The 25302-nt window shown below is 37.2% G+C and overlaps 1 protein-coding gene across 1 annotated transcript in view; it reads right to left on the bottom strand.

The window, feature by feature from the left end:
* The window catches only part of LOC146586628 (von Willebrand factor D and EGF domain-containing protein-like), a 170874-nt gene that overhangs the window by 48967 nt on the left and 96605 nt on the right, over positions 1 to 25302 (bottom strand). The window contains 7 exon segments of the mRNA XM_085320959.1: positions 5868 to 6032; positions 7516 to 7665; positions 9601 to 9738; positions 15646 to 15865; positions 17113 to 17363; positions 20756 to 20870; positions 23582 to 23686. Of these exon segments, the coding sequence (XP_085177085.1) occupies positions 5868 to 6032; positions 7516 to 7665; positions 9601 to 9738; positions 15646 to 15865; positions 17113 to 17363; positions 20756 to 20870; positions 23582 to 23686 (1144 nt within the window).

Genomic DNA, 25302 nt, shown 5'->3' with positions numbered 1-25302 from the left:
TTCAGTTAGTGGCAGAACCCTTGCTTTGCTTTAATGGGGCCAGGATATTGGTCCAGTATGAGTTACTGATGATTTTAAAGGGCTTCTAAGTGCTTTTAACGAAACAGCGATGTTATTGATTTTATGAAAGCAGGGTTGGCTCACTTAAAAAGCTATGTGCTATTATAGGTAGATGATTAAGTAGGCTTGGAAATTTTAGGAAGAGATAATCTTGCTCTCTGTTCTGTCAGTGTAAGATTATTTTCTGTTGGAGACTGAGTTGTTATTATCTCTTAAACATCATGACAGCACAGTGATTGCTTAAGCAGAAGGTGGCACATTCTTGGGAGAAGAGAAATGTAATCTGTACTTGATGTTCTGATTGAATGTAAATATTATTCATGGCATATAGCTTAGTCTTCTTCCCTAGTGGTTTTATGGCTTGGGCTTCATTGTTCTTCTATTGCTGAGCTACATCGTTTCCCAAATACATCACCTGGTTTGGAAGCACTTAATAAATTCTGGATTGACAGAGTATATGGCTCAGCGAAGCTGGTAACTGTTTATCTTTCAAATTATCTAAACATATTCTTCCCACTCTACTTGCTTTAGTTGTTATATTTGGGTCATAGCATATACTGTACAGGCCTCTTCTGATATTTTTCTGAAAAGAGTTAGTGTTTTAGTAGGTATCCCTAAGAAGGAGAAATAAGCAAAAAGACTGATTCCCTTCCTAWCCCGAGAAGTGTAGGAGGTGGTTTTCAGTGGCAATTACTTATTCATAGAGTAGGAAGTGGTCACCACTTATGTCCAAAGTCAGACTGATCTTGGCCTAGTGTAAAGATTACTGATGTACTATTTGCAAAACTATTTTCATGGATCCAGCACATTAAGCCTTTGAGTGGCTGCATTTCTAACTACTTTGCAGCTACTTTTTTGTCACATACCTGTTGAAGGACATGTCATTACAACATAACAGATCCCTTTGCATAAATACTCATTCTGGGCTGAAGTATGCAAAATAGAAATACTGAAATATATCTTATTAAAGAGATCACTAGCTTCCGACACAAATTCTGAAGATGAATCATGGCCATATTTTTAACGGCCTTGAGTCAAAGTGAGGAGCTGGAAGCTCTGGCACTGAGAAGCTATGCTTTCAGGTTTCAGAGCCCACAGAGCTCTGGACTTCACAAGAATCAGCAGCTGAGAGCTATTAATACAGAGAGGTAAATCAGAGTAATATTTTCTGTTTATTTTGTATTTCTGTTACGCCTTCTTTACAAGGATCTCAGACAACTTCACAGCTAATGACTACAACATTAAAATATTCCTACCTTCAAGTGAGTCTTGTAACTCATTGCATGAGCAATGTCAGGATTGACTAGTTACTGCATGCAAAGCATCATCTGAAAGCTGCAAAGTGTGTGCATTATATCTATACCTGTCAGCACACAAACGTTTTGTAGTTGGAAGTTGTGTTTGTGGTGGGCCTACCTTAGCATTTCTTATAAACCTTTCTTCCAGGAACAGTGCTCAGCTTACTCCGTTAGGGAAATGCTATTTGTTTAATGGAATCACTTACGGTTTACACTGGTGTAAGTGAGACTCGAATCTGGGCCTTGGTCTCTTCAATGCAATTTCATCAATTCTGTTTGATATGAAAGGAATCCGTTATGTTCTTCAGCCATTTTTGAAGCAAAATATTTGAGTGGTTCAAGGCAGTAAAAGAGGTCTTCACTCCTGAAGGTAGCTTTAGAACTGAAACCTTGGGTTGGCAACCAAATCTCTTACTATGTTGTTTTCCAGGAGTTATTTATTTTTCATGGACTGTGATCAGTGGTGAGTACTGATAATGACAGCAATGATTTCCAAGTTAAAAGATTAAAATATAAAAGTTAAGAATAATAGATTCCTGTGACTTTAGACTGAGCGCTATGAGTTTAAACATTCTTCTAATTCAAAACGTTTTGCTTTTAAATCCACACCTTGATGTTGATCTGACAGTGGTGTAAATGAGGAGGTCAAAGAGTATCTCTGATGTAAAATCAAAGTGAATTCAGAAGCATACTCCAGGTACTGAAATAGTGTAAAATATAGAGTACATAAACATAACAAATAGCTAGCAAATACAAAAGTATATCAAATGCCAAATGTCTGCAATACTGCAAATTAACTGCTATGACAGGAGTGCTGGCAGTGATATTCAGAATGGAACTCGATTACAGAGATCATAAAATAATCCTTTCCCTTGATCTTTGGCTCCTCCAAACTAGAAGAGGCAGAAAGAGCTGGCTCTGAACAAACAATCTTTTATCGATGATGGATGCAGCACTGGTCTTTTCAGTAAAACTGCTGATTTACTAATAGGAAAAAAACAAATCTTTTCTGATGACACCTACCTCTCTAACCTGCTAATGAATGCACAGATGGGAATCTCTGTGACTGTGAATGATGAAACCAGTCTAGAGAAATAGCAGCAAAGCCTGCCTAGAACTAATATTGCAACATGCAGTAACGTCACCAGCATCCCCCATTAGGACATACTCATTTCTTCATGCCAAGAATATGACCTGTGATACTGCATGGTTTGATTAAATAGAAGTGCCTTTTTCCAACAAAAAGTATACAAATGCGAAATCTGCCCAGTGAAGCCTGGACAGATTTAAATTCCTGACACTTTCCTTTTGTTACACTGCCAGCAAAAGTAAGGGATGTACTAGTTTTTAAAAGAACAGATTACATGTTGGATTTTGAAGGGAAAAGTATTTTTTTTCCTTTGTTTTACCTGGAAAGAGTACACACAAGAATGTATTTTTAAAAATAGTAATTTCCCCTTATATAGGAAACTTCATGCAGATTTTGATGCTGGTCATTTTTATCTTTAAGGATGTAAATCAAAAATAATTGCAACAAGTGAGTGATTTAAACTTGTATAAATTACTGATACAAACCAGTTAAAACATGCAAGTAACAATAGAATCAGACCTTGACTAGTTCGTGGAGAAGGTATGTATAGCTCAGAAACTTACTTGTAGAATTAAAATAGTGGAATCGTGTTTGCAATAAGTCAAGTACATCAAAAGATCAAAACTTATCAATGCTCAGGAAATGATACCTTTTTTTGTAAGTCAAAACTGGAGGACTTTTGGGTGCATCTTCTCATCAAACACTGCCTTAAGAAACAATACTCTTCTGGCATGTGTTTTCTCCTCAGTAGTCTACAAAGGCAGTTTGGTAGGATGGGTAATTTTACAATTTCTGCATGGAAACATTCTTATCCATTAATCCTTAGATCACAACCATTGAATATAAATACTTGTCAAAAACAGCCAATAAAACTACAAAATAGGAATTAGTAAGAGCATTTTTAGATTAAAATTTCTAAGGCCTGGAAAGAAGTAGCATGTAATCTCAGTACCTTCACAAGTGCTGTAGCACTCTGAAGAGGATTTATTCTGTTTTGTTTGAAGAATGATAGCATAAAATACAAGGGAGAGAAGCTGTTATTCAGAGGCAGGATTTCAGAATAATCATAATCCACAACTTACATACATAAATTTAATTGAAAGTTCATTCCTTTTTTTTCTGATACCTTTTAATCATCAGTGCTTTACAATACTTCTCCTTGAAGTGGCAAGCCATATTTGAAACTGCTCATTCTGGTTATAAATTGGGACATTCAGACAGTTTCAGCAGTTGCTCTCATTTCTAAATACTGAAACAAATGACTGCTCTCATTTAACCTTGAGGTGCATGATTTTTTAAATGTTGGTCTTGCCTGTAACATCCAGGCATCCAGACATCTTGTATAGTACAAGAAAGATAGAAAGTTGCACTTCCTGAACTCTTGAAAAACGAAAGCTGTTTTCATCCCTTACCCAATAGAAAGATTTGTGTGAAATCCCTGAAACTGTGAACAAGAGTTTTTAGCACTTCCTGTTCCCACTGATGTCAACAGGTCTGCTGAGTAATTTGAAAAACGCCACTCTTCTTTGACTTCGGTGTCTAATTTTAGACATCTCTGTTTCCAGTGGGAAAAAATAGGCAGGCATTTCCATACGTAATTTGAATGCTGTGGTTGCAAAGAGTATTTGCATCAGAGGACTGAGAAGTAAAAATTCACACAGTTGATACAGTGACTTGAATGAAGGTAGGGTTCAGGTGGAACAAAAGGATTGCTTTTCCTTCCCTCCCCAAAGTGCTCCAGCTGGTTGCCTTTGTCGTATGAGCTCCTAGATGCAGTTTCCATATTCAAGAGGAAAAAGAGAAACAACCACCCAGCCTCTAGTATATGACTTACTTTTGAAAGAAGCACGTATTAGTTTCAGATCTTGATAACTTGGAATATTTGTTAAATCTTGCCTGGAGCTGTATGTGAAAAGTGTGAATCATAGTAAATGGCACCTGCTATCTCAGCTTCCTTTTTTAGAACATGCACAAATTATTTATTTAATGGTTATATAAGCACAGTGTAAGTGTGTCTGATTTATTGCTACTGTTCTGTAGCTGCAGAATCTCTGTTCTGTGCAGCAGCATTTAAATGACCTTTGGGGTATACAGTGTATTATTCCATTAGCAACAAAGCAAGCTTTGGGCAATAATAGAAATGCTAATTTATTTGTATGCACAATACTTTATATTTTTGATCAGCTGCTTTTACAGCTTCAACAAGTTAGAGACCCATCAATAGCTGACTTTGAGACTGACAAACTGAGTAATACGTTGTACATACTTGTTGCTGGACAGAGAAAGAAAAATGTTAGTTTTATTTTTGGGGCCTTTAAATTCAGAGAACTGGCTAAAATCAATTTATAGTTCAAAGAGAGTGGATGATGCCTACACTAAGTGGTAAAATTGCTTCCACTTTGATAGAGTGCATTAAAATACAACACCAAGGCAATAGTCATTGATTTGGAATAAAATGGGAAGTGAAGGTAGGTTTATCAAATGTAGGAGGTTGAGGAATAATTTGACAGATTTCAAATCAAGCAAGTTCATCTGGAATACTTAGAAAAAAAATTAAAAGAAAACCGAGGAACCAGACCTAATAATTGCTGTTAGTAAGGAATAAATGTCAGTTCACTAAGTAAATTACTCTTGGCTGCAAAAAGGGGACAACTGTCCAGACTGTCCTTAGAGAACTGTACATTGAACTGTGAGAATTTATATAAAAATATATAGAGAATTTATATGGAGAACTTCATAGCAAGCAAGATCATAAGAATGATGAGTGGTTGCTATCTATCACCACTTCCTGCCTGAGGTCAGGGCCCAGCTTTTCTTATTACAGCAGAAGACTTTTTCTAATGATCAGTCCTTGGAGATTAATAGGACTAGCTGATTTTCTGAACTTCCTGTGGAAAAATGCTATTAAAGCTATGAAAGACCCTATGGAAATGTTTTAATTATCTATTAAATTATTGTTTTTAATTGTTGGTATAGTTGTTCTTACATGACACTTTGTTTATCATCATCTTCACAGGTCACCTTGGAGTACAGATGCCTTACAGCGAAAGAATCAGAAAGCCAAGGTGTTACTGGCATGTGTCTTACTGAGAAGGAAGGAGCATATTTCGGAATCGTGCCAATGCTCTGGCAAAAATACAGGTGTCATGATTTATACCATCTACTAAGTCTTGGTGTGAAGAGTTCTCTCTAGTGGCAAATGAGATAGATAGTGAATCTATTTAATTTCAGCTCTCAGAGCTAGGTATTCCTGAAATGAGACTTCCTAGCTGTTCATCAGGTAAGAATGTTCACAGTCAGAACAAAAGTCTTCGGTGATTGATTATAAAGTGCATTGTATTTTAATGCCACACTGTTTCACGTTTTCTTACAGCCATTGTCTGCAAAACTGTTTCAAAATTCCAAAAATCATAAAGTACCTGGTCTGGGGACTTTGGTACAGACTCTGCCATTTCCCAAAAAGCCTGCTGGACATCGGCCACAAAGGTATCCAGTGTAAGGTGGTTTCCGATCAAAGCACAGGACTCCAGGGAAACACGGCCTGTTGGCACAGGTGGTAGTATATGACAGAGGTGCTGTGTGGCCTAAAAAAAGAAGTTCCAGCACTTTTAAAAATGATAATTTCTCAAATCACATGTATATGTTAAATATGACTGACTGAGCTTGGCTAAAGCTATACAGCTGCTTATATTCTTTTAAAATATAATTAATGCAGAATGTTCCCAACCTTGTGCCAAACATTAGAATGTCCTGTAGGCACAGTGGAACATAACATCTGCTTCTCATTAAAGCAAGATTTATTAGTCTTCTAATTACGTGTTTTCAAGTTTATTAGTCAAAGTTACTTGGCATTTATTATGGATATTACAGAAATTGTAATTTTTGGCATAAGTGAGAGATTAGCTGAGAATGCAGATATCCATTAGTTCTTTTATGATTAGCTTCTTATGATGAAGGTAATCATCAAACTTTCCAGTGCACATAGTGTACCTTTAAAAATACCCCGTCAAGTACATATGTTTCTGATCGAGAAATATCCATAATGTGTCAAACATTGTATGAAAGGAGACTACTTTAATTGACATAGAATGATGTGCAAAATCCAACTCTGGTAGTATATAGTATTTTATTACTTATGGTATCGCTAAATAGCAAGTGCATATGAAGTGCCAGGGACATATTTAATGATGTCAAAACAGAGAACAGATATATAAAATCTTTGTGATGGTTATAGATCTTTTTTAATTGTCTCCAGTGAGGTCTGTATCATGATTCTCAAGCATTTCCAGCATTATTCTTGCACTTTGCCTGCCAAAATATGATGGATGCTTGTAAGAGACATAAGAGGCATATTCTGATTAGGTCATGGCTTGCCTGGCACAGATATACAGATGAAGGTGAGAAAAAAATAACATTTTCATTTACATTTGCCCTACATAAGAAATACTCCCAGTCTCAATTCTTCCACTCATTACTTTCACTAGAAAATCAACAAAAAATGCAATAGTTATTAGAACTGGGCCTACGTAAGAGGAATGTGGCTTTCTGTTTCAGAAAGTGTTTAGTGCTCCAGCTCCCATTGTACTAACTGCAGCGCAGATGTTCTGGGAKAAGCACGTGCCACAGCCGTGTTCATAACTTAAGAATCAATCTTTGTTTATGTTCAAAACTCAGTCCTCATTCAGTGACTTCCAGTGCAATGCTGAACTAAAATGTCAGCTACGCTTGGTTATGGCAAGTTCCTCTAAGCTGTTATTCCTATTATCTTTCTTTACATTAATCAGTAAGATTGGGAGTGATTTTGTTCCTTCTTGGAAGCAATGAGATCTCTAGTTGAGCCTGGCTACTGTGATTACTGTTACTCTAGTGGCTCTCTTACCATGTCAGTGTTTAGCAGTAATACATGGTGTGATGTACTGAGGGGGTTTTGTTTTTGTTTTTTAGCTCTATCTTATTGATGTATTACAAGCAGTTAGCTTATGTTTACTGTTAAGATGGTAAAGTGTATGATCTCTGAATACATAAACTGCAACATCTGAAAGAGATTTTGTATCATTGTATACCTACCATGTGTATCACTTTTAATGTCCTTAATTGCAGGAGAATACTTGGCCTCTATGGGTTACACTGGTCGTTCAACCTCAGTTGTGTTCAGCTCACCTTTGCTGTTCTTACCGTCAGTGATGGAATCTTCTGTAGTGTCAGCAGCAAGCACAGCTGTAATAAGACAGTACAGAGACAAGGAAACAAGGTATTAAGAGCTTAGCTGTGATTGATGATAAAAAGCAATGGTAACAGCAAATCAGATAACCTGACATAAGTGTATTCCTGAAGCCAGCCATCAAACAAGCACAGGCAAATCAGATGAGTCAGCTGCTGAAATGCGGGAAAGCTTTGACAGAAATACAGAAAAAATTACTTTGCCCAAATTCACTAAACTTAAGTCATCCAAGAGACATACTAAATATGCATAGTGATCTTTTATTGAGCTGAGGGTAGGCAGTGTGGTTCCTTGCACAAAGATGCTACACTGCACACTGGGACCTGTGGTCTGTCAGATTCCTGCTTCCCTCTGAAAACCACATTGTACATGTTTGTTGGCTTCGATTACCTCACCTGTCAGATCTGGACACTCCAAAATGCATGTGCTAAATATACATGGAAGTAAAGGGGAAATTTGATTGCCAGAGATGTTAAAAAATATTAATTCCTACCTAAACTTAAGAGAATTTCTCAAAGGATTTAGGGATTGCAAACTGTACRTGGATATATGTTGTGAGGTAAACAACTATTGCTCTGGGTCTCTGGGTGATGCAGATGCAGAATCAGYTTTGAAATGACCCAGTGTTACCAACTAATAGTGAAGAAAACATTTTTGTACAGACATTTGCAATGTGACAGGAGGATATTCTGTAAAGTGACAAAGGTAGTCCTGACCCCAGAACCTCTGAGTTACAGTGAATCTTTTTACATCAGATTTTTTTTTGTTCTGTCCGTCAATATGAGGAAAAGTTATTATCTGCACAGTTCATATCTATATCTTTTGCTTTTTGGATTTATTTGGAAACACTAACAAGCAAAACAMAAAACACTTCAGATACTTATTTTCTCTTCCTTGTTGACCAAATGTTATTTTTAATGAAGGCTTGTGTGTGTACAACTGAAAAAAAAGCAGAAGCATAGAGAGTGTGAGTACGTCAAATCCTGTTCACCTGAAGGGTCTCAGTACTGCATAAAGTCAACATAGCCCSTTGACGAGGGGCTTCTAAAGGCTACCTTAACAGCAAACATTGACAAAGTTTAAAATTGTTCCTGGCCTTTTCCTGCACTGGCTGGGAACTTTATATCAAACATGAGCTCAGCAGCTAAGGATTGTACCCTCTAATGAAAACATAACTCATGCATGGAGGTGAAATTCAGATATATGTGAAGGATTTCCACATGGACCTTCTTCCTCTTAAACTAGGAGCTGCTTGTACAGCTTTTCCCAAAACAAAAGTAATCCTATGGGTGCTTCAGCAGTGGTTCCCCAAGTAAATGTCTATAAATACCTGAATGGAAGGGTGTCAAGGGAATGGGGCTGGACTCATTCCAGTGGTGCCAAGMGACAGAGGCAATGGCCACAAACTGAAACACRGGGAGTTCTGCCTGAATATAAGGAAGAACTTACTTACTGTGAGAATGACAGAGCACTGGAACAGGTTGCCCAGAGAGGTTGTGGAGTCTCCTTGTCAGGAGATACCAAACGCACCTGGACATGATCTTGTCTAACGTAGTAGGTGACCGTATTTGAGCAGGGAGKTTGGACTRGATGATCTCCAGAGGTCGCTGCCAACCTCAACCATTCTGTGATTCTGTGATATATTTTGGATGCTGAAGAACCTGTGGAACATCCTTGGCAAATTGTATGGCTGGCATCTTAAAAAAATACCTTTTTGTATGCTAAGGTGTTCATTCTAATCAAAATGAAACTACCCTGCAGTGAGAAATAGCAAAAGAGACCCAGGTTAATATAACATGGTAACAGTCTCGTTTGTGTATTTGAAGGTCCAATCTTAAAGTAAGTGGCACAGTATTCGTTAAAGGGAATAGAAGTAGAATTGGACCCATTCTTTTCCACCATCTACAAAACAAATCGTGCAAAACACTTACATGTGCAAGTTTTACCATTTCCCTCCATCCCAGGGGGGCAAATTCCACATATAAATGATCCAAAGGTGTTCAGACAAGACACTCCAGGAAAACAAAGATTCTCTTCACATTCATTCCTGTCTTCCTGACAAGTAAGCCCTGTGGCAAAAACAAAGAGGAGGTTAATAATCAGGGAAGATTCCCTRTTTATTCCTCAGCTCAAATGTTCAAGCAGACTGGGGCTTACCTCTCAACTGTAAGCTCATTACAGGGTATGTCACTCATGTTAGTGCCAAATTCCCTACAGTCTCACTTAAACCTGCTTTTATCTTACTGTTTATTACTGTCATTATTGGCACCAGAAATGCTGAACTTGAGATTACGGCTCGTAGAAAACTATGCATATTAAAGAAATGATTTCCCATGCATTTCATATTGCTGCTGCTACTTYTGTTGTATTGTTTATGTGAGATCTTTGTCATATACTTCAAAAGCCAGTGTCACCGTTTTGGCTTTAGGAGATTGAGAGCCATGTACTAACATGTTGTGCTTCTCATGTTTTGTGAACCTCACATTACTAAGAGTTTATTGTATACCAGCCTGATAGAGTCTGGCTAAAGGTAAATTCTACCAAATAATCAGATTTTTAAAAGTAAGGTTTTCCTATTTAAAATCAAACTTTGGACAGCCATTCTGAAAATACCTTTACAGTGCTTGTGTTCAAAAGATAAGCTACTATAGAATTTGAACCCAAAACAGTGCATCTGGGTTATTATTGATATTGGAAATAGGCTTTTAAAAATTTTTTTAGAGTAAGTGGTATTCAAAGTTACAGTTCCAGATGACATGGATRCCTATAAGGCTAGCTGACCTAAAACCTAAAATGACTATCTCAACAGCAAATGAACGAGAGAAATCAAATATAGTATTGTTAAATACAGCCTCGGGCTTCAATATGCCTACTGCTGTTTCTGTGCTTTTGAGGAAACTTGCTTGGCTGTTGCTGATTGCCAGAATAGGCAGTTCTGATAGTTCTTAAGCTAGCCCATACCACTTCTGTTAAGGCAGGCTTTTTGTCCCTTGCAGGAATACACGAGAAGACTGGGACATTTACTGGTGAGTCTGGGCGTGTATTTCAAGGCATAACTTAAGGTAAGGATAGAATGACTTGTTGCATATCAGACGTTCAGCCTTATCATGAAAGAAAATTTAGGAATAAAAGAATATTTTTTCTTCAAAACACAGATTTATCTTAGTGGAATGAATTACAGAATGGTGAAAACAGAAGATTATTTTTCATCTCCTACAATATAATCATCTTTCACTGCTTTAGCACCCCCAGATAGCTTCCACTTGTCTTTGCAGGTTGAAATAGCATCTCCGTGTAAGAAACTCAAAATGAAGTCTCTCCTGATTGAGTGGCCTAAAACAGCTAGCGTCTTCACCCTCTCATTGCCAGTTTTGTCTTGGGGAAAAAGAGCAGCAGAACAAAAGTTGTGGCCCTTTCCAGGTGCCATCTGAAGCTAGATGGTTCTGGTTATGCCTTCTTCATGCTTAGGGAGGCCATCTCAAGCTAGATGGTTCTGGTTCTGTCTTTCAGGTGCCGTCWCAAGCTAGACGGTTCTGGTTATGCCTCCTTCGTGCTTAGGGCGGCATCCCTTCTTGCTTCATGTAAGTTAAACATCAGCTAGTATTGTGGGGATTATCTCACTTTTTTCTACTTGTTACACTTTTGGGTTACTAGTTGTGTTGTACAATTTAATAAGCACATTTATAACATCAGRCTGTTTCTCTCTGATACAGTTCTCTGATGACGCATTGGGAAATCAATAGATACCACATAATGGAAAATATTATGTGAATTACTTTCTGATTAGATTAGTAATTATTTTCTTTCTCTGAATATTATATAAAGACTAAACATGATACTACAGACAGTGAAAGTGGGAATGAAGTTCCTTGTTTGAGTAACAACAGCGACTTCCCCTTCATTTCCCTCTTCTCCCTCCTGCACAGTGTCTGTTTTACAGGGGACTGTGTTAAAAATCTCAAAGAGGAGAGAATTACAAAAGGCAAAGGAACATCATATGTATCATGCTAAATAAAAAATCCACTCATCTGAATTTTGTAATGTAAAGRTGGAACTATGTAAGCACTTAATTTCACTCTTGAAGAAATTTCATTTAAAACAATATCTGATCAATTTTATCTGATCTGCTGTAATCCAGCAGAGGCTGAGGACAAATGTTTGGAAAGCCTGAAACTAGGCTTAAGGATGTTGAAGGAGTAGCCGAAATGGACAGAAAACTGCCTGCAACAAGAAGTGTGAATTATTATGTTTGCATGACCTCCAATGCACTGCACCACAAGGGAGTCTCAATTCTCTTGACACTGCTACAATATGGATAAAAATGATAGGAAAAAAAAGATCTCCAGGTTTCTAGGTTGAAACATGTRTTTCTGTGCCAGCTTTATTTCCCTGTCCCTTGGGAAATTGGCTGAGAAGATAAAGTCCTTTTATGCTTAGAGAGGAACTGACCACCTACAGATGTAGAAAACAACTTTTAGAATGTGTTCACGTTAAGTTGACTCTAAATCAAACAGTACCTAAGTTTGAATCACATTTAGGGATTCTGTGATTATTATGTACTATGAATAAATCTTGATTTGTTTGGTTTCCTGAAAAGTAAAGTGAAATTATAGGCCCCTTATTTTTTTCTGCATAATTTTACATTAATAAATGCATTCATGGTGAAAAAAAGAATGGTTTTGTGATTAAGATACAGTTTTCAAGGATGGGTTCTGTTCTCAAGCAGATGGTACTCTTGCTTTCAGTGACCGTAAAGGAGAAACAATAGAAATTCTCATTAATAGTGTTGAAGGAAAATGAATGAAGCTTTGAACACACAATGAGATAAACATGTATAAGTCTCCACAGAAGTAACATGTGTAAGTCTCTACAGAAGTTCAAAGTATTAATAATTCTGGAGTTGTCCTTCTCTCAGATTTTCTAATGGGTTTTGTCCTGCATCGTTCCCATTCCTATATTATATACTTATATTCCCTGAGATACACAGATGTGCTTGGATTGCTACTCTTCAGCAACACCTTGTTCCCTATGCTTCTTCTCTTGCAGTGGTGTTTGGGAAGCTCTTTTTTTTCTGCTACTTGTTCATTGCCATTTGTACAGATCTGATGCTGAAACGGTGTTGTCACTTGAGCAGTATAGCATTGCCTTCTCATTAGATTATTGATGGTTTTCTGGGGAATTGAGACATAAACACAGCATCAGTGATGAGCTTTTATTGTTGTCACAGAACCTGCCCTGAAGTAAAATTGTCTACCTCCCAGCTGGCTTTCAGCTGCACTTGCTTATAATTTTTCATCCTCTATTAAAACTTGGAGATACTTTCCTGCTTCAGTTAATCATATCTTTATTTTGTTGTTTTTTATTTTGCTGTTTTATATTTTAGTATTTTGGACCAGGGAGACAGAGCAAAAACCATACACATTTATTTAAATTTACAAGAAATAAAGGGTTCAGGAAAATCTAGTTTTTCCTGGGTCATCAAGGTATTCTGCACGCTTATCTTCAGAGTCATGTTGTAGCTGTATGTTACTTTCAAATGTGTTATTTTTAAGTGCTGGATATTTCATTCTTTTTTTTCTTTTTTTCTTCTTCTCTCTCTCTTTTTTTTTTTTTAAAAGAATGAAAACCAAATTTCTGAAAATACTCCATATGAATTTATAAACAATGTGTTGTAATTCTGGCAGATGTTTTATGTGGAATAATAGAGCTTGATTTCATTCCATCTATATGCAGTACTGCAGAAAGTGAGAAAAAGGGCAGCAATGTGAAACTGATGAGATAGATCAAGCAATAGTAACAGATCCACAGAAGATAGGAACTCATGGAATTTCTTTCTATTCATTTAATCCAACTCCTTGTAGGCAATGAAGAATTGTTCTATTGTTGAGTGTTTAATCAAAAAATGCCTAAAAGATTCCTACATTTCCCTATTCTCGTAGGAATATTATTTCTGGGGAATTCAAGACAATGACATTCTACATAAGAGTTTTTTTTTCTTTTTCTTTTTTTTTGTATTTTGATCAAACTTTCTAAGTTTAGTCTCCGTGCTTAAGCTTAAATATTTCTGGATCAATAGACTCTCTGCTGGCATATACACACTCTGGACACCAGCTTGCTTTTGTTGAATGGTAGCATTACTTGGAGTCTGTACCATCTAGGRATTACATAGATCATCTAGACCATGTTTCTGAATTCCCATTTTTCAATTACTTTTGCTTTTAATTYCTGCTGGAATTCTACAGGTAATGGAATCTAAACCAGCGATCCCATGTGACGGAAGCAAACTAAAAAAGTTTCAGGAATTGCTGAAGGAGAGAAAGGCTGTTTTTTCCTATATAAGTCCACTGAATAAAAGCAGTTCATCTTTCTTGTTTAAAATGGAGGTTCTTGCATGTATACAGTATATGTAGCAATAATTTGTGCATCTGATGTGACATCTACTTGGTTTTCAAAGCTATAGTACTGTACAGCAGCAAATGTTATTGGTCTCATGAATTCACGTGTGCTTGGTATGTGAGCTTTTTCAGTAGGTTCAGGTACTGAAATAAGAGCTCGACTTAAGATACAAAATAAGAGCTCAACTTAAGATACTGATTTTTTTTTCTTAACTGTTATTTTGAAATGATTCTGATCCGAGATGTATTTTAACACAGTTTCACTTAGCACCTGATTTGAATCAGGCATGAATGTGTAGTAACACAACGTCATTACTTTCTAGTGACTGTTCAGTGGCCTGTGTAAATGAATGACTTTTCTTCTAAGTGGCACTGTTGTTAGCAGCCTTGGCAGAAAGGCAGAGGAAGGAATGAGGATGCATCCTGGATGTAGTGTGAAACTCGGACTAAGCGTGAAGCTGGTCTTCGTCTGCCTTCCATTTTAGCCTCCGCTTGACGTACACATTTCTGGCTTACCATTAGGAGTAGGGGGTCCCTGAATAGATTGTTCTACCGGTGAAATATAGCTTCAAACAAAAAGGTCCTATCAGTGATTGGCAGGATGGATCCATCTTTCAAGGTGATCAGGCAGCCACCTGGCAACGTGACTGAAAAGCTATAAACAATTAGTAGCCTACGTAGGCACTCTTAAGCAGGTGAAGTCTAATGAAGTAAGCATAGCCCAACATACACATTGATACTGGGAACTGTGAGCTAAGCTGATCACACACACTAATAATATAAATTGCATGAAAGTTGCGTGTGATCTCTTTCTCTTGGCATTTACATTTTTTACTTCATTCTTGATTACTGTATGTCTTGCGTCCACCTGTTTTGTCTTCACTGCATTTTTTCTCTTAACTCTTCTTATTCTTGCTTTTCATTTGGTATTCCTCAACAAATCTTTTGTTACAGTGATCATCCTTCTTCTCTTAAAACCTCCTGCATCTCTTAAAACAATATTGTGGTCAGCCTTGAGGAAGAAATTTGAAAGGTTAGATTTTGTTCCATCAGTGTGTCTGACAACTCCATGGGCTTGTCCTTTTCTAAGGCTTAAACTTAGTGAAGTTTCAGCTGGTACAAAATAACAATTTATTTTTACATACTTTCCATATCTACTTCTCTTTCCTATACTTACAAAAGTAATTTATTTCCAATTTAGTTCCTTGGTTTAGTGTAATAAAATCTGTTGGACAGCAAGAGTATCCTGAAACTTCCCTCTTTCCTCTTCTACTCATTTTTTGCCTGGCTCATCGCATGGATAGGCAGCTGGGAAATTAGCAGGTAGAAACTGAGATCAGAGTGGTTYACAGCATCTTTGAATGATCATTTCAGGATCATAGGGCCCTAGGTCAGTTTTTCTTCCTTGAGCATGGATAGTTCAACTTTTTAWGCATTCTCTCTTTATTTACAACTAAGGCATGGGAGCAGAAGGTGAGGCATCTATAGCCCATTTGACAGATGCTTGTGGTCATACTGCACTCTAAAAAACTTGAAGCACAATCTGCAGTTGAATTAGAGCTGGAAAGAATGATGTGTTACCTTCCAGTCCAAGGGGACATTTACAGATGTAGCTGTCCACACTGTCCACACATATTCCACTTCCACATGGATTTGATTTGCAGTCATTAATATCTTCCTGGCAGAATTCTCCATCAAATCCATTTGGACATAAACACAGATATTCACCAAGGCCTGGAGGGAATTTGATATTGGTAACACATGTTCCACCATTGATGCAGCTGCAAGGCTTCACTAGGACCTGAGGAGGGCAAAAGGGAGTCAGGATAAGATTATTCTGAGTAATCACAGTTGAGAGTCCTTTGTTACCCTTTAGGAAAGGACAGATTTACAGTACAAATATGTTGCACAGTATTATGAAAGCTTAATTTAACCAATTTYCTTTGTCTTGGTAGATGATCACACACTCAGTATATTTATGTGACTGAAAGTTTGACTTTAAAGGGATTTCTTTTTATCATTTATGGGCACATTCTAACTTCTTACAAGAAGAAAAAATCCTATTTGCTATAACAGCAGTTGCTAAATAGTATCTGAGGGCAGGATTTGTTCCTTATTCTTAAAGGAAGAAACAGGAAATATTTTCTCTTGTGCTTGCTTATATATCCTCTTTATGTTTTCACCATCAGAGGTGGCTCCCAGGCAGCAGCATGACTGTGGCATTCCATAGGTAGTCTCTATTCCAAGGAAGAGGGATCTGTAGTTATGCTACCTATTAACAAGGAAAGCATTTCRACAGATTTGAATATCTGCATTATTGCATCTCACTAAACATAGGTCTAGCTTGAAATATTTCTATTTCAGTCATATCCAGAGTCTAATTTCTCCTTTGCAGTGTGGGTTCAGCAGATTGGTATTTTTGATGACAGTTGTTTAAATGAGTAAAGATTTGAATCTTTAGCAAAAAGTACTTTTCCTCACAAAAATGCCCTATGTTAAGAGACTGCATCTCACTTTATTAGCTCATGCCATCACGGGATTAAGGCTAGGCTATAATGTAGAGACAAAGCAATGCACAGGCTCTCTCAAGAAACTTAAACTGCGGAGTAATGATATAAGAGCAAGGTACCCTCTAAAAATATAATTGAGAATGAGTTATAATCTCCCTTTTATAGCTAAGACTTGGTCTTTTATGTTATGTGCTTTTTTCTACAATCCCAAAGCAGAATGTGAATTTTGAAGCAGATTAATGAACCATTAACAGGCTCTGCAAGAGTATTCTTTTAAACAGCAATCAATAGCACTCTCTCTTGTTCATTACATACATAGTTTCTGTGTTCTCAGAGATATTTATTCCATTAATTGATCATTATTGTTTTGCTGGGTAATACACACTTACAAGGAAACAGCTGAAATCTTAGTTTTTAAGACAGTAATGAATTATTAACTATAATGACAATTGCACTAAAGCAATGACGTGATAAACAGGTATTTTGTTTTTTTTTTTTCTTTTTTTTCGGTTTTTACTTAAAGTGTTCATTGCCTTACCTCAATAGAGTATCTGCTCTGTGCATTGCATTCATCCGCCACAGTGAATTCAAAGGTCTGCATTTCTTCTGAATCAACTTTCCAGATGAGAAGGCCAGCGGGAGAGAGCCTGGCRTCCTGTGGCCCAATGTCTAAGATGAATAGTACAGCTGACCCTTCTGGATCCACTGCTATTAGCTGGTAAACAAAATTCTCACCAATAAATGTCAGCAGCTGGCTGGAGGGGRCTTGGAACACAGGAGGCAGGTTGTCTAAACAGCAAAAAAGAAATCACGATCACATAAAGTTTCTCCCATGTAAACATTCACAATGCAGATCTTTGTAGGAATGTTTTTAATGAATAAAGTACTGAAATATCCTGAGACTGATGAAGTTACTTAGATCTTAGAGGCAGCACACAGCTTTACCAGAAGCTCCAGTTTCTTCCTCCCTTTTTTCTCATCTCCCATACTGAACTTCTCTCCTATAGTGAACTTTGATTACTTAAGAAGTGTTTCTGATAAACAACAGATAAGACATAGCATCTGTAACCTCCTATTACTCTACCTCCCCCAGTTCTTACTAAAACATCAGTTATATCTGTAATAATTACATATGTAAATTTWTTCTACCATCTATTTATTTATCTGTCTATCTAAAAGTAAGTAAACTAATTCTCAAAATGATGAATTACAAATGAATCGGGTAGGCAACTCGGGAGAAAAACATGTAAATTATGTGGATTCTAGTGAATACATGTGAGTAGTAGTTGAGTCTGAGCAGTTTTACTGAATTCAGTCAGACACCTTAGGAATCTTCTCAGTGCCAGTACAGGTACATCAGTGATACAGGGACAGTAGTACATATCCTGTCACTGTTGTCATTGTTATTCTTAGTATGGTTGTTGTTTATATTCAGTATTTCCTTAATGAAGATGAAAGCCCAATTGTACTCAGCTATTTTATAGTAGGGACAAATATGGCCTGAAGATACTTATAATAAAAATAAGTAAGGAGCACAAGGTGGAGAAGAGAAGTAATACATTTTAAAATTGGAGATAAAGGCAGAGAAAGATCACTTGAGTACCCTGAGGAGACAGCAGCTCTGTGCAGGGCTAGGAATTTCATTTCAGTGACTTACGCCTGCTCAGTCTCAGGCCATCTTTCTCTTCCTTAACCATCAGTACAAATTAACATGTACTGATATTTAATGGAGTCTTCTCATAGAATGTAATCCGTCCATAGTTTTGTTTAACTTAAAACATTTCTACTTCAGAGGATTAATTTCAAGCCATATTCTAAAACTAGGAGRAAATGTTCTCATAAAGAGTGCTTGTGTCTTTGCATTATGCTTTTGGGAAGTGATTTTTTTGTGCCTGAAGATCCTCTTCTAAAGTTTTGCTTTCAGTAGCTTGTCTCACATTATGCAGTTATTTAAATGTGTCTCTCTACTCATTGCTGCTCTGCTATCAGAGCTTTCAAAACTGCTTGTCCAGCAGATTGTCATGGCATAACTGCTGAAAGCTTCCATCTATTAATTTACCTCTTACTTYGCAAACATTCAAACCGTGGAGCCCATAAAGGTTGTGCTAGAAGCAATCAATGAAGTATTCAGTGGGTTTGCATTTACAGATAAATGCAAAGGTGTTAACTGGATGGAGGATTACAAGAAGTTATAGGCACAAAAGACCATAAAATGAGAAGCTCTTAAAGCAGTTTGTGAACAAGAGTGTTTTTAATTACACTGAGGCATCCTGTATATTCAGTGAATATGTATATACTCACAATTACTGCACTGCTTTTTAAAAGGTTCTGACAATTTTGAAAACAAGTCTGATGAACCCTTTCATTTTGATATTTTCAAATTTGAAATTACTGAAATGTGAACCATGGTTTGTTCCACATCTCCTAAATCATTTCTAGCCTTATAGAATTAAAAAAAAATGCAGTTTTTGCCTTTTAAGTCATTTTCTGAACTTAAAAATGGAACTATCTCAGTATTAATAACACGTCTGTCTATGTACGAATCAGAATCARCTCATCCCTAGAGATAATACTGCTGTGGCCAATACAATACAAAGATAGAAAGGAGGCAAGGTGTGTGTGTCAGAGGCGAAATCTCTTATTAAACTAAATTATATTTTTAGGGAAAAAGAGAGATACTTTCAGGCGCTCAGGCTCTTCAGGACTGGCTTACCCTTAGACATTTTAACTACTCATCCAAATAAAATGCAGTGGTATTCTTAGTTGACCAAAACTTGCAATGGACCTGCTTACACCTTTTTTCTGTCAATGGATTTTAAATTCTGAATGGCAAAATTTTAGGACCTAAACAAGAGATTCTTTTTTTTAAATAAATTTCAAAATGACTAGGTCAGAATAGAAATAAAAAGGATACGAACAACTCTCTCCCTTCCCATTGTGTCACTGTTGCCCAGCTTGGCTTCAGACAGCTTACAACTTTGTGTATTGCCATCAGCTGTCTTATGGGTCCTTTCTGATCCTTCTCAGGTGTCTTTCTGTCACCTCTGAGACCCAGTGTGTTTGCACTCTGCTTCTCTCAGCAATGTCTGTACTTGAGCTATAGACTCCAGGCGCTTGTGTTACAGCTCTGTTGCTATTTCTTTTCCTATGCGTTGCACTTTCCAAAAGCGTCTGTCCCCGAGCATTCCCAGTTTTTCTTGCAAGGAAAAGAACACTCTTGCTGTCCTTCCAGAAAGGTCCTGCTGACCTAGTCACTCTAAAGGAATATAACGAACAAGCAAAGCAAAGAGGTCCTGTCATTTCTTCTGTACCTCTCTATAATTTGTGTCTGTTTACAGAACCTAAAAGTACAGCGAAACTCCTTCTGGARCCAATACAGGAATTTACATAAAAGCAGTATTATAATCTTTATACTGACGAGATATAAATGTGCTCATGTATGTGGGGAGAGGCACTGTGAAGATAACACTGCGTTATCTATAAAACAAGCTGTAAATAATGCTTGTAGTTTACATTGGGGATGTAGCCTTAGAAGAGGTTTGCTTATGGCCTGAGCAGTCAGGAGGCACTTCCAAAGGCAGGCTTCTCCATGGCTCCTGTCACGAAGGGCTGCAGAATGATCCTTCAGGTTTTGCAGCAATGAAAGGAGTGGCTGGCTGACTCCTATCACTTGGACACCCTGCCGAGCCAAGGCCTTTTGTGTAGCATGTCTTAGAATTTTGCTCAGGGAAAAAAAAAAACGGTTCTTTCAGATGCCAAAAATACACATCAGTGTTTTAAAAGCAGTGTTTTCCCCAAATTGTTCYCTTAAAGATTTGTGCCTACAATGTGATCACAGATGTGTTTAGAGTCCATAAGTCTTTAGCTGACAGATACGAGCATTGCGTGGGGATTTGGCATGTCACAAATTTCATTTTAAGGTGTTACTTCGATTTTATTAATTTGAGGTTTGCCAGGTTTCAGCCAGAACAAGATCTGTGCGCAGGCCCATAGTGCACACAGTGCAGTACTTCCTTCTGTTCAGTCTGCAGTTCTGGTGCACCCAGTTATTCCCGCTGGAAACAGTCCACCCACACTGTGTAGAATAGGCCCRTGGTAGCCACATGAAGGAACTTTGTATTCACAGGCTGAATACTGAATTTCCAGCTAAGTGCTTCCAAATCTTAGAAAAGATGTCTTACTTTCATTAATAGACCAGGCGAACTTAGAAATGTCAGGTTCACAGAGAAGACATGGACTGGTAGGACTTGACTCTCCTTCACCGTAGCAAAGTCCATCTATGTTACAAGTGTTTTCCTGCCAAAAAAGGAAATAAAAATATGTGGAAGTGAAGGCAAGGAAAAAAGAAATAAGAAAGATGAGAAATTGGCAGTAAGTAAGTGCTGGAAATGGGCAAGAACTTGCTTGATTCTTGACACAATGAAATAGTAGTGATTTAAATGCTAGCACTTTCTCCCAACAGGGAGAAAACAAGAGACAAAAGATGTCACATTGGTGAAATGTAAGAGTTTTCCAGTTTCAGTGTGAGATTTTTGTAGCTTTGCGTATTTTATCTTGGGCAGCTTAGAGTGTTGTGTGTCCCTGTGTAAGAGAATACGAATTTTTTTCAACACTTAACACAGTGTATGTGATTATTACTACCAGCTGTGGCTACTAACATGCTTGTTCGCTAACACTCAGAAGTAAGCTTCATGAGATTAAAAAAAACCTGAGAGTAGCTAAAATCTCCATTTGAAATTTTGGAATTCTCTTTCTGTAACAAAGTTATTGCTGGACGTTCTTGAAAATACAAAAAAGCAATGAGATAACCGCAGAATAAAGAACTGCATTTGATTTTAGGCTTCCATGAGATTATTATGAACAACAGCTAAATGTATTGATGGTGCCGTGGGAGAGCTGTACCTTTCTGTAGTAGCCTGTGTTGGTAGCTCATGTGCAGTTAGTAGCTCACGTGCAGAATGAACTTCATCTGGCRTTGCAGCTTGATGAAGAACAGCCTCTCCTAGGAAGGCAGGGGAGCTCTGCTGTCGCAGGCAGCAGGAGATAGAAGCTACTGGAGCCTGAAGTCATCTTGCCTTTTCCCTCCTTGAATAGACGTTACTTTAAAGTGAAATCCCACAACCACTGGAGAGCTGATACAGCTCCTTTGAAATACCAGGCTGCTTGAATTTCTCTACTATTGGTAGATAAAATAGCTATACTAAAATGAGCACAAACCTGCCTATCTGTGCTGTAATCAAACATCTGACCGCAAAGTACATACATATCCACAGACTCCCAGCCTGGGTGTAAGGCTGCCTTCTGCTTGCTTGATCCCACTGAAGCCCAAAAGATTTTTCTGAGTCGCTTGTGTACTGAATCTTGTGRTTTCTAAGTACTGCTTTATTAGTTTTTCAGGCTTCTTTTGCAATGTRTATTAGGTAATATTTTAAATTATACCATCTTAAGAGTCCTAGGTAAGGTAAAGAAACAAAAAGGACTTTGTAATTGCCCCCATATGATAGAACACCACAGATCTTCAACATTAAAATTTGGATGTTAATTAGATTTTATTACATTGTTGTTTTCAAAGGAACTAAGCTTGGTTCTGATGAAGAAAGATTTTTTTCTGATGAGATAATGTGGTAGAGAATGGGCTCCATAAAAGAGGAACACAAAATGTGAAATGGCCTGATAAAAAATGTCCCTTAATTGAAACACCTTTTTTGAAAGCAATTTAGGTATTACAAAGTAATGTTATAAGAGGGGTAATTAGAATGCGGTTTGATGCAGTTGGAAGCCTAGTTCAAATAGTCCCTTGAAGCATCTTAGAATAGAAATTATTAAAATCCCTAGAGAACACTAGCATAGTGAGAAAACATACATGCTTTTGAGTTTCAAAAATGTAAGAATAAGGAAATCCTTTGACAAAAAAAAATAGCTTTAATTGAAATTGTTCTGACATAATTATTTTAATCTGAAATATAAGTGTTTTTACCCTAATTTGGGCCCATGGAATAATTTCTATTCACTGATTTACTTCAAAAAAMCTGGATTTTCTTTTCATTTTGGTAACTGATAATTTACCACAGCCAATGCAACTTCAAAAACTATTTTTTTTCATGTTAGTGTTAATGAGTACAGTGAGGCAAATGAGTTAGATATACTTGATTAATCTGTATTTTATAAAAACAAAAAGTGGTGCTCTCTCTTCATATTTGCCTCAGGAGTGGGGCATTAAAGTGTTTTCACCCAATAGCTGCTAAAAGTATACTGTAAGCCCCACCAAAAAATGGTAAAATTGTCTAATGCAGTCCTCTGGAAAATAAGAGATTTTTAGGAAAAGAGGATGTTACACTAACAATCATTTAGAGACATAGAGATACAGTGTTACCCAGGCACTTACTAGCGTGTTGGCTGTTTAAAATGTAGCACTAGACTTTGATTACAGCATTGAAACTGTCATAGTACTATGTATTTGTACTTAGTAATATTTAATGTAAGCAGGAAAGTTTATATGGCCTCKAGGATTTTCACATGACCAAAGTTGTATGGCATGCATCTTAGTATACCTCGTGCTAGGGCAGGAAAGGGGTATACAAAYGATGCACCCTGCAGTGACAGTGCTTCCCCCATGCAGACTAAGAATTTGCTGAAAGGTAAAATAGCTTACTGGTAGAGACACTTCAGAAGTGAAGTAAGCAACCTTTCAGAGGAGAATCCGCAGTCCTATTTACTTCCATTAATATTTTCAAGTATAAATATTATCAACTGTGTTCTCTCTGGAAATGTCAGTCTGATAAAAGTCCATCATAAAGCATACTTTATCAGGTATTCATACGCAGAAATAATAATAATAATGCAGAAACGAAATTGTGAAAGAGAGAAAAGTATTAGATCATGGAGCTGACCTATGAAATAGATTTTCCTCTTCTGAAATAGGTGCTGCACACAGTACATCAAAAGGAGGTAGAGAGCTAAGGAAGAGATSAGTGATCCATATTAAACCTTTATGTTCTTTCAATTACCTTTAATTTACAAAGTCCGGTTKGATGGGATTCACAGGCCTGGCAGACTGCATCGTACAGGGTCAGAACTTTGGAACTGCTGTACTGRAAGCCATCATTAGTGATCTAAATGATACAAAAATCATCCTTAAAATGTAATAATCCGTATGGAGACTGTCTGTTCATTTTGGGCATATACTGTTGCACCCTTGCACTGGATGCCTGCCAGCAAGATAAATTAAACCRCTTGTGAGTTGCTCTACTGCAAGCTAACAAATTGCTTAATGTTCCAAACTAGAAACTTCATTAATAACAGAAAGATTTTTTGGCTCAGCTGACATTCAATTTTTCTGATTGCATTTAGGTTTGTTGAAAAGTCTCAGCTTAAAAACATTTTCAGTAGACAAAATGAGTATGTTTTTCAATAGTGCGTGCTACCTGGGACCATGAGCAGCACGACCAAATACGTTTATCAGACAGATACCCTTACGAGACAGCACAGGTAATCAAGTTCCACAAGGAGGACTTTCTAGTTGTGACATGAAATTAAGATTTTTGGCAGAATGTCGGGACAACTTTCCTAGTCATAATGAACCAATTAGTTTTTTTTCCTTGAAGAAAAAAGAGAATGCATTTATTTAGGTGGTTTTAAACAAGCCTCAAAGAAGTACTGCTGTGGATAAAAGTAGACAGCAAACGTTGTGTTTCCACAGGAGGGTCGATGAGAACAGGTCACCTTCCAGTCCTAGCTTACACTTTCCAGTAATTTAGAATGTCTTTATCTAGAATTAAGGCCTTAAAATGTGTTTTAAAATACATGATGTTTACACAACGAGACAGGGTTAYACAAGTCTGTATTTTAATTTTCTACAATAAAAAGGAAAGGATACCAGAGAAGTAAGGAAATGTGTTACCTTTGAGAAAGCATTGTCCCACGTCTTGAAACAGAGTATGTGAATGTTAAAGAGCATTTTAATGCAAAAATACTCCTGAAAGCCATCCTGCGGGTCCAGCGGGGAAGGCARCGGTGGTCTCTGCACATCCGCCCTGCTGGTTTTCGTGACATTTGTAAGAATTTAATATCTCTGATATTAAATCAGAGGTCTCTCCCTAGGTCTCTCTCCCTAATTTGAGTCATATTTGCAAAAGTTACCTAGGGGAATGATGGACAGGCAGATAGCGCAGAAACCCAAAGGCTGGCATAGACTTAGCTCAGAAAGAGAATCAGATTTACAGTTCCTCATCAGTAACAGGGCCAAAGAGTATAAAGTTTCTTGATCAGTTAATAAACTATTTCAGTTCACTGTAAGAGTGAATGTATATTGATATGGAGCAAAGATTAACTGGAAGTGCATAGAATAAAAATGACTTTAATAAATTCCATAAAAAGCATCAATTAGCTCTCTAAGACTATTATAAAAGCTTGTGGAACATAATACAGTAGATAACTCCCACAGTGCCACACGTGATTGTCCTCAGTTCAAAATGTACTACTAGCTAMGTGCATTCATTGCTGCAGAAACAAATATAAGTAGATAAACAGATAGTATTGTTGTGTATTTATAACTTGAAATTCTGAAGTAGATCTAACTACTTCAGACCAATTTAAATTGAAGTAAAAGTCATTGGTATAGCTTTAAGGAAAAAACACAGTTCTTTTCTGGACATCGTACTGAGTCAAGGTGTTCTACTATTATATGTTACACTGAAAGGAAAAAGGAAAGTTCCAGAGGAGAAAAAGG

This window comes from Rhea americana, unplaced genomic scaffold (assembly GCF_003343005.1).
Source record: "Rhea americana isolate MKP2758 unplaced genomic scaffold, rheAme1 scaffold_67, whole genome shotgun sequence".
Classification (NCBI taxonomy): domain Eukaryota; kingdom Metazoa; phylum Chordata; class Aves; order Rheiformes; family Rheidae; genus Rhea; species Rhea americana.
The sequence above is the reverse complement of the archived record's forward strand: the minus strand, read 5'-3'. Positions and strand labels throughout refer to the sequence as shown.